The 10,959-nt window shown below is 39.7% G+C and overlaps 1 protein-coding gene across 1 annotated transcript in view; it reads right to left on the minus strand.

Annotated features, from left to right (window-relative positions):
- Positions 1 to 6,789, minus strand: part of LOC110460210 (organic cation transporter protein-like) — a 15,393-nt gene extending 8,604 nt beyond the window's left edge. Inside the window, exons 1-3 of the mRNA XM_021513005.1 lie at positions 6,342 to 6,789; positions 3,329 to 3,540; positions 619 to 849 (exon numbers count right to left, since the gene is read on the minus strand). Of these exons, the coding sequence (XP_021368680.1) occupies positions 619 to 849; positions 3,329 to 3,540; positions 6,342 to 6,480 (582 nt within the window). The 5' untranslated portion in view covers positions 6,481 to 6,789. The remainder of the gene's footprint in view (positions 1 to 618; positions 850 to 3,328; positions 3,541 to 6,341) is intronic.
- Between the last annotated feature and the right edge of the window lie 4,170 nt (positions 6,790 to 10,959).

Genomic DNA, 10,959 nt, shown 5'->3' on the forward strand with positions numbered 1-10,959 from the left:
CCCCTCAGGTCCCATGGGGGCCAGACCCACCATTATACAAAATTGAGTCCCCTTAGCCCAAGGATGCTCTAGACTAAATTAGGATACAATCCCTTAATCCCTACGATAGAAGAAGGATTTTAAAGAATTTGCTATATTTCCCCTACTGGGCCCCGCCCCTCAGCCCCCAGGGGGGCCACACCCACCATTATACAAAATTGAGTCCCCTTTGCCCAAGGATGCTCTAGACTAAATTAGGATAAAATCCCTTAATCCCTACGATAGAAGAAGGATTTTCAAGGTTTTACCTCTATTTCCCTTATTGGGCCCCGCCCCTCTGCCCACAGGGGGTCCACACCCACCGTTTATACAAAATTGAGGATAATCCAGACCAAATTTAGTCAAAATCTACTTGGCCGTTCAGAGTCAGTAGCGTTTTAAAGGAAAAGATGACGGACGGACGACGGACGCTGCGGTATGGCATAAGCTCACCATCGTTCTTCGGACCAGGTGAGCTAAAAATCTGAATTGTTAAAATCATTCATCTTTGATTAAAAACACAAACACCTTTAAATACGCTTAACATTGAATCGTGGTATTTGTTTTATCATGAAAAATACTGTTTCATGTTATACTTACCGCTTGCATTGTTCCGATTATAAACCTTAGGCCGATAAAGACTGCAGGATTAGGAGCCCATGCGATACCTAGTGCCACACAAAACAGGACGACATGGCAGATTATATGAACGGGCTTTCGTCCGTACAAATCAGCTAAAGAGCAGAAGATTGCCGATCCTATTCCTTGTCCAAGAATGACAATGGTCTGAGCTAATTCTGACGCTTTTCCTCCATCACAAAACAAGTTCCACTTAAGAGAAACAAAGACATAAACACCATCATGCACTGCGAATTATTGACAAGGTTTGGGCCAACACGTTTGGGTTATTAACTTTAGCTTGGTGTTTAGACAAGTGTATCTAGTGGAACAACAAGATTGCTCTTTTTTATGAGTATGTGTATGGCACTGGTGTTATGATTCAGTTTACTTTTGTAAGTGAAGTAAGGAACAACACTTTCTGTTTATGTGCTTAAACAGCCATTTACTTATACGTAAAAAATATTCATTTCTATTACATACAACTGAACATTGTATTATTACGTAGTATTTTGTCGTAATTATAAATAGGACGTGTTCCCTTGTAAGAAGACAATATTATAATTTACAAAAGATTTGCACTCTACATGCCCTAATGATTTTACCAGTTTTCAACAAAAAGACCAAAAATAATAACGGAGGCATAATAAGCTTTTAAGAAGTATGCAAAGGTAGGGTCAACGCCTATGGAGATTTAACTTTAGCGTCGGCCTCCGCTTGGAATTTGAAATCAAAATAAATCCAAAAAGGCATGGGTATAGGAAGCTTAAATCAGGAACAATTAGTTTCAGAATTCATTTTATGATAAATTGGACCTCATTGACTTACACCTGTGTGGGTGTTAAATTCCTAATGAAGATTTAAGCAGAAAAGTATGTGAAATTTCATTATTAATGACAAAATTTCCATTTTTGACACGTTAATTTATATAGTTTTCAAATGAGTTTTTTTTCATACTTACTTAAAAGTTAGCTTTCAATAATATCTTTCAACATCAGAAATTTTCAAAGAAATTGACAACCGGTAAATTTGTCATATAACACTATTGATTATGAAAAAAACCCAAAAAGCATAGCTTTCTTTCCACGTTTCCTTTAACTTGTGTTTCTTCATGACCAATGGTCCTTGGGTCTTGATATTTGTCACCTAGGTTGTTCATGTGAATGGATTTCATTTTTCTAAATGTTGCTGACCCTGACCTTCGTTCAAGGTCACAAAAATCAAATGTGCTTACCAATATTTCTTTTAGAGTTAACGATAAAAAATAATGTAATATTCTTTTATATTTTGTTTAATGAATGGGCATTATAATATAAAAACAAATAATAACTAGAACCGTAAGCCAAAGGCTAACTAATACCCACACTCCTATATAAACCAAAACTGTAAGCTAAAGGCTAACTAAGACAAAGCATTGAAAAGCAATCCATAGTCTCCCAACAGTAATTATTTAAGTATAGAGGTGACTGACATACTTCCTGTACTCCCTCCCAATGCCAAAAGATAACCCAGATGAACAAGGTTTGCTGTAATCGACCTAGTAGTCAAGGAAGAGTTGTCAAGACAAAGAATTTTAACAAAGGGCCATAACTCCTTAAAAAGGGTCAAAATGAAAAAAGTACTTCCTTGATGCACGACATCAGGGGGTAATTACTATATCTGTAAACTTTCATTGAAATTCGGCCCAGTAGTTTATGAGGCAGACAAAGGTTGTTTTCAACAAAGGACCAAAACTCCTTTTTAAAGTGTCTGAATGAAAATACTACTACTTGGATGCACAATGTCAGGGTGTAGTTACCACATCTGTAAACTTCCGTTGAAATTGGCAACATAGTTTTGTAAGAGTTGTCTGGAAAAGTATTGTTCAAAAAAGGGCCATAACTTCGTTAAAAAAAGGTCAGACTGAAAAAAGTAAAACCCGAATGCACAACTTCTGGTGGTAGTTATCATATCGGGAAACTTTCGTTGAAATTGGTCTATTACTTTAGAAGGAGTTGTCCGGACAGACTTTTTCTACGGACAGACAGACGGACAGACAAGCTGATTCCAGTATACGGGGTATAATAAAGTGTATACTAGTTTTACTATTAATATTATTTTTTATTGTTTCTATATAATTGCATATCTTTGTCTATAACACAAAATGCTTCTGTAGACAGAATATATATATTATAAAGAAGTTGAAAATATAGACTACCATTTTAACTATATATAGGTAAGTGGTTATCTTTAAATTTTGCATGTTTTTCTAATTAAAAGTATCACTAGGTTGACCTCATGTAAACCAATATGACATATTTAAAATAACAGTAATGTTATACACTATATATAATCATAATTCATTTTCAAAATAACATTCGTCTGTGACATTTACATGTCATTTTGTTAGGATACCCTGTCACTTAGTGTTACGCAAGGAGGTCCACTACGGTTATCAGTAGTAATTATGAATAATCATTTATAGAGTTATTGATTATTTGTATGTATCTACTTATGGAAAAGGAATAAAAGAAATCAAATTGGGGGCCAAATGTTGACCCAACCTTAGGAAATAAGGGAAAATATTTGGACTTCGATATTTTATCTTGAGGTGTTAACTTTGTAACCAAAAAATAGTTTCCGTGAAAACTAGCACCTCACGGGGAAAACAATTTACAGCATTGATGTTTTGAATATGCATGAAATAACCTACCTCTGTTACAATGGAGGCATCATGGCGGAAATCATACTTATACCCCGATACACAGTCTGTACTTGTAACAAGGGTGGAGTTAGAACCGTTGTTGAACACATCTATAGAACATTGGTGGTAGACAAATATGTAGGTAGAACTGTCATTGTCGTCCTGATAGGGAAATACGTCTCTTGGTGTTGTTTCTCTGCACTCAAATGGGGGACGATAGGCTTCAAATAAAATAAATACATTCCACAATGTCATTACACAAATAAAAAAACATATAGATAAATACTGTAGATTTTATGAAGGAATAATCTTGCCATTATTATGATGGTTTGGAATGCGATTTCTGAGTTAGAACAAATTTTCGTGCGAGGAAATGTTTGATTGATTGACCTCGAAAGTTCACTTTATCTCGCACAACAAAATAATATATATAGGGGATATATACAATATTTTTTTATTTTTTTATTCTGTAACTAAATCATATTAATTAATTTCAGTTATCTATCTTTAATCCTATTTATTTAAACAGTTTATCAGTAATCAGTATTTTGAACACGTATTTATCTGTTCAATATTCATTCACTGAATAGTAGAAGGTCCAGAGGGCCTGTATCGCTCACCTGAATATTTAAGCAGTCATAACAAAATATTCTCATTAAATATTATCTTGCACTACAAATATTTCCCTCGCAAACTTTGTCGGCTTCATCTGTAGAAACTACCAGCCAAATGATATTATAAGATTCTATGCTTTTGGTTTTTTCTTCAGAAGCTGTTTGACATATTTACTCCTGTGACCTTGTAAGTAGGTCAATGTCATTTTCCTTCTCAAAATTTGTTAGCTCTATCCCAAAAAGCTACCAGCCAAATCTTATGAATCCATTCCTTTTGGTTCTTCAAAACAAATTGTTTGAAATTTGTTGACGTCTGTGACCTTTAAAGTAGGTTAAGGTCATTTTCATTGCAATCTTTGGTGAGCTCTATCCCAGGAAGCCACCAGCCAAATATCATAATGTTATGCCTTTCGATTATTTAGAAGTATTGAAAGTAGGTCAAGGTTATTTTCATTCCTAAACTTTGTCGGGCTTTATCTCAGGAAGCCACCAGCCAAATATAAAGACTCTATACATTTTAGTTCTTCAGAAGAAGTCGTATGAAAAGTTTGACACATTTGACCCTTGTGACCTTGAAAGTAGGTCAAAGTCATTTTAATGCAGAAACTTCATAGCACTCCATTCCAGGTACCTACTGGCAAAATCTTATGACCCTATGCCCTATGCAACTTGAGAAAAAGATTTTTGTTAAATTTTTTAACATATTTGACCCCTGTGATCTTGAAAGTAGGTCAATGTAATTTTAATGAGGAACTTTATAGCACTCCATCCCAGGTACCTACTGGCCAAATATCATAACCCTAAACCCTCAAGTTCTTCAGAAGTCGCTCAAAGAAAAAGTTGACGGACAGACGGAGGGACGACAAACAACGGACGCCGCAGTACGGCATAAGTTCACATGGCCATTCGGCGACAACGAAAACAACAACAACGACGGCGAAAGCAACAACAACAATAACAGAAACTGATCCAAGCGACAGCGAAATATGTAGGACAAGTGACCAAAACCCAAAAGCGAAACCAAAAACTCAGAAATGGTAGGAACGACCGGAACGTAACATTATCACCAATTGAAGATGAAATTGATAAAAAAAAATGTAATGTTAGAATTAAGAACTTTATTGTAAATTCAAATACTGTTTATTTTATTTTGCAGTGTCTGCTATCTAATCAGTTTGGAAATAACGATATAAGACAAACTCGTTACCACTGATTTAAAATAGAAGAAAAAACCCATTATTGAAATTATAACATTTACTGAGAAAACGCTTAAACAAGAGGCCCAGAGGGCCTGTATCGCTCACCTGAATATAATTAAAGTAATTGGTATGAAATAAAGATATAGCGATCCATGGTAGGTGCTGTAAGTACATATGAAATTTCATAAAGATCCATCCAGTACTTGAGATAAAGAGAACAAACTTCAAACAGAGTCCCACCCCTATGCCCCTAAGTGGGTCATACCCACCAATTATACAAAATTGAGTCACCGTCACCCAAGGATGCTCAACACTTGATAAGGATAATATCCCTTAATCCCGATGGTCGGAGAAGGATTTTAAAGGTTTTACCGCTATTTCTCCTATTGGGCCCCGCCCTTCTGCCCCACTCGGAGACCACACCTACCGCCAATACAAAATTGAGTCCCCTTGGCCCAAGGATGCTCCAGAATAAATTCGGATAAAATCCCTTAATCCCTATGGTAGAAGAAGGATTTGAAAGGTTTTACCTCTATTTTCCCTATTGGGCCCCGCCTCTCTGCCTACAGGGGGTCAGACACACCGTTTATACAAAATTGGTTCCCCTTCACCCAAGAATGCTTCATTCCCACCGAAGAAAAAGGATTTTGAAGATTTACGTCTATTTCCCCTATTGGGCCCCACCCCTCAGGTCCCAAGAGGGCCACACCCACCGTTTATACAAAAATGGTCCCCCTTTACCCAAGGATGTTCCACACCAAATATGGACCAAATTCTTTCATTCCTACAGAAGAAGAAGGTTTTTAAAGAATAATTTGGTATGTTTCCCCTATTGGGCCATGCCCCTCAGGCACCTGGGGGCCAGATCCACAGTGTATACAAAATTGGTTCCCCTTCAACCAAGAATGCTTCAGACCAAATATGGAACAAATCCTTTCATTCCTACAGAAGAAGGATTTTAAAGAATTTGCTATATTTCCCCTATTGGGCCCCGCCCCTCAGGCCCCTGGTGAGCCAGACCCACCATTTATACAACTTTCTTTCCCTTCCCCCAAGGATGCTTCTGACCAAATATGGAACAAATCATTTCATTTCTACAGAAGAAGAAGGATTTTCGGACCAGGTGAGCAAAAACTCATTGTGTCGTCGCATGTGACCACCTAATATCGACATAGTGTAAGACTATTAGCAATGACATCAATAACTTACCTATAAAAACGATGGAGAGAAGGTGGAATGCCCCTGGAATAACTGCAACGACACAACAAAGTAAGAGTTGGCCTCTCTGGTACCTTCCCCATGTTCCAAGGGATTTCCAAATCTCATCGACATCCAGGGGACCGTCCATGCTTATATTCTTAAATGGCTAAATTGAGCGCAAGTCTTTCCTCACTATCAAACGAATACGGATTCGGATGATCATATGATTTCAAGGGTATGTCTCCAGACCACAATCACACTTCCGGGTCGTTGTACACGAATGTAGTGTATAAAGACATTTCAGGTGGGTTACTAAATAATATTTCCTATCTGATTTATGATAGATATGTACATTGTTTTGACATAGAATTGTTCAACAATATCTATTCTAGTGATTAAATTTTATTTGACAGTTTCCACGTTTGTATTGGCAGCAGGACACAATGAGTGATGAGGCTTGAGTAGTGATATTTTGTGATTTTCGGTATTTCCATTATACATACAGCGTATAATGTATTCACCGGGCTATGTTGACTTTACCTGACGTGACGTAACATCTCATAAAAAAATGTATGTAAAAATAATATATGCTACAATATTCATTATTGATATTTAAATTTTGAAAGATGAAAGAGTAGTAATGTTTCATTGAGTCATTTCCAACAGTTCTTTGAACACCAAATTAGCAAATGTTGTTTTAGTCTCATAACAGCATTTGCCTTCTCAATGCATTACAATGAAAGTATGCAGATCAAATGTAAATATTGTGAAATGTTGTGAAGAATTAATCCAGACACAATTATGTATCATATGCTATAGGACATTGCCTGTGTCCGAGGCAATCTTCAATGAAAAGGAAATTCAACTTACTTTTGAAAATAATTTAGGAATGAGCATTGTTAAACCAGAAAGTTCATGCTGGCTACACAAGATGCTCAACTGAAAGCAACTATACAATTTTTAACAAATAACACTCCTATAAATGCAATCGTGCATGCTATGCCCAATGAATGAATGAGTGAATGAACGAACAAACAAATAGTAAGTTTTAATATTCCATCCGATACAAGAATAAAAGAAGTAAGAGTAAATCAAAGTGTCAACGAAACCAATATTCGAACCCGAAATCGGTAAACTAAGGCAAGTATCAAAATAGGAACATAAGAAAGATTTACATTAAGACTATTGAAAATGAACAGGGGAAATACGATCAGGTGTTTAAGAAGGGTGAACGTCTTCTGCCTCATCGACGACACCCGCCATGTAAATCTAAGTTGAACCAAATCGTTATGTTCCTGTCGACTTTGCAATTATGGTACATTTTATGATGACTCTACTTGTTATTGGTAATATGACGACAACGGAATAACACTTTTTAAATACTCATTGGAACGGCGAACTCTAGAATTGCCCTGGTCATTGGAGTTGATGACCGGAGTGTCAGCCACTCGGCCAAATTCGTTTTCCGTCACGTACATACATTATTTAGTTACCTTGCTGTACTGTGTATAATGTAGATACTGCTGGAAATATAGTGGCGTGTATATGTAATTTTAAACAGCTTTTACCTTTCCCATAACTGAAATACGCAATAGCCTGTGATATGAATTATTCATGACATTTTGATTTTTTCTACCTAATTGTCGATGCTTGTCAAGGTACAATTGTCGTGAATTCGGTGTGTGTTTATTACAAACCGTCATAACAAGTAGATGTAACTGCTCTCAGCTCATGAAATCAAATACAAGGTGGAGGAAAATCACTGACGTGTTGTTTGTTCACCACACTCTTCCCCGTTGCTGCAGATCAGGAATCATGAGGTGGTCTTTCTTGAAGAAGCAGATCCTCTTGTGTTGTTCAAGATGCTGGAGATGATTGTTCTCTGGTGGATTTGGACAAGGTCGGGTCACCCCTTAAGCATAGGGGACCCTTGGCAGGAACACAGTTTCACCGTGCCCAGTAGCGGCAGTTCCGGCCCATACTTCATAGATCTAATTCTGTTGATGGGCTCAACTTAAAAGTGCCCTCCTCCAAGGTACAGGGCCATTAAAGATATAAACTTTATGGTTGGCATAGGCATACTGTGCCCCTGCCAGGTACTCAGACATGTCACGTATTTTGATATGTCTGATGGTGTCAAAAGTGGAAGAATGCCCTCCATTTGTATGCTGACTGTGACAGGGAGTTGATAACACAATCCCACCCCCGAGCAGATAACCGCTCAAGGGGCCGATCCCTCGCATTTTCCGGAGACGGTTGAACAGAAAACCACAGCTAGCTGTACAATGTGATCCCATTTACCTGGGTCACAAAAATACTAAGGGATTTTTACTGTCCTTGCTCTTATTACTAAACCTAAGAACACAGCAGTGCCGTGTAATTTATCTACCATTAAACTACTGCCTAGTCACTCCACACCAGTCTAATCAACTTTTAGGATGCTCTAGTCTACCAAGGTGTGCCGGTGAGTACCCCACCCGAGTGGGTTACAGCGCTAACGCTATCAGATTGCTCTGCGACAGTTGAGCGACCGTGGCGAGGCTTTTGTAATGGCAACTCCGTCCTTGGCAGGGTTTCCCGCCATAGCCTCGGGGAGCACATAACTCAAACAGTTCCCTGGCTCCTGCGAACGCGTCCTTTCGCATTTGATATATTCAACTACCAGCGGCTCAGAAGATAAAACGACTTCGACATGTATTTTAAGTCTCTTTTTCCAGTTTGGTTCCGGTAGACGGGATAAGGAACGGTCATAGTTACAGATTATACCATCATTGACGAAATGGATCTGGAGGACACGCACTGTGTTTCCATACTTGTCCTGTTGTCCTCCCTGGGCTAACATAACCACCGCATGTAACTCCTGGTCATCCATTTCTTTCTTGACGTTATCCGATGACGTCACATTTGGTTTGAAACATTTGATAATGGAGGGAACAAAAGTTTCCTTTACCTCTTCCCCGTCAAATGGAAATGAGGCAGATTTTGGTGTTACCGCCTCATCTCCTTCAATTTTGAGCCCCACTGTTTGTGGTACATGTATATGCGTATTTTGTTGAGGAACAGGAGTATGGGCCTTGCATGTCAGTGGTACCATACTGTCCACGTCCTCCTTAAACCGTTCACGGTTAGCTCCCGCGGGGTGACTGTTCAGTGGCTCTTCCGAGACCATCACTGGCCTCTGGCTCTCCCTGGGAACTTTGTCCATCTCATTATAGACAGGAGCTTCCCTGGGAAGTTGAGGGATGGCCTCTTTTGGCTCGTTAAACCTGTTGTCCCCGTAGATACTCTCGCCTTTCCCCGAAACCATGTCTGCTGTACAACAGCTCCGGGCTTCTCTGTGGAGATGGGATATCACCTCTACATGTTCTTTCTCCCCAAATTTCTGTCCTTCTGTCATTTTGACGGACTTGGCAGTGTTATTCATCACTCTCATTATGGATCGTTGGGCACCGGGAGGCACTACCGAACCGGCAATCAAGACTGCCCCGGGATGTTGTATGGGTTGAATCGTGGCCGTACCCCCATTAGGTCTAGCCCAGTCCACCGGACAGTGCCCTGTAGTGTTTGGCGGCATGGTTACATTTTGGGCCAACTTGATAGCAGAAGATGTCTTTTGCTCCTCTAACCTCGGTGTAATAGGTATTGCCTGGTTACATGTACCAATGAACAGGACGCCCGCATCTAGGTCTATGACACAGCTGTTCCTTGACAGGAAATCCACTCCTAACAACATGTCGTCCATGATGGAGGCCTCACATACGGTCCAGGGTACTTCAGTGTTCCCGATTCCGATATGTAGGTCTTTTATTTCCCACACTATCTCAACATTGCCAGTAAAACCCCGGAGCCTCACTCGTTTCCCAAGCGCTAATGGCCCCTCGAGTTTATCTACAAGCTCCCGCCTAATCAACGTCATAGTGGCTGCTGTATCCACGACAGCTTAAATCGGAGTAACATTTAAAGAGAGTGGTATGGTAATGCTACTACCATCAGAGATTGCCAGTTTTCACCCATAGTCTTGAGGGAAACCTCGGTCGCGTTCCAGAGATCGGTAGTCGCCCCGAGGAGGAGGAGATTACGGACGGGCAGACACACCGCCCGCACTAAGCCGGGCTAGGTATTTCTTTAGCTCCTGTAGCTCATCTTTTGAGAACTGTACAGGGACTTCCTCTACTTTATCATCACTCGACTTAATGCCCTCTGCAAACTCCACCTGCCTACTAGGGTAATGTGGCGCGAGAGAACCAAACAGAGCACGCTGATTGGCTACGGAGGCCTTTATATATTTCAGAGCCTTGTAAACCGTCTTAGGATTCCTCTCCATGGCTCTCTGCGCCGCCATCTTCTCGCGACTGCCTTTGAGGAATGCCTCCGTAGTGATCCGGTTCCACGTGATGATGTCTGCATGGGCAAAGTCTGCCAAACTCTCACTCTCCTCTTGTTTAGTGAAGTTTAGCTCTCTGCGGGGCACCACTGGGACGTCCTTGTCGCTAAACCGTTCCTTCATCTTTTTCTTGAGTTTTGTGAACCCAAGAGTTCGTGGAAGCTTATCGGTGTACTCCAACGCATCCCCCACCAGACAATCGAAAAACCGTTGTTTGGTCTTACGGTCCGACCATTCATTGTC

This window comes from Mizuhopecten yessoensis, unplaced genomic scaffold (genome assembly GCF_002113885.1).
Source record: "Mizuhopecten yessoensis strain PY_sf001 unplaced genomic scaffold, ASM211388v2 scaffold10331, whole genome shotgun sequence".
Classification (NCBI taxonomy): Eukaryota; Metazoa; Mollusca; class Bivalvia; order Pectinida; family Pectinidae; genus Mizuhopecten; species Mizuhopecten yessoensis.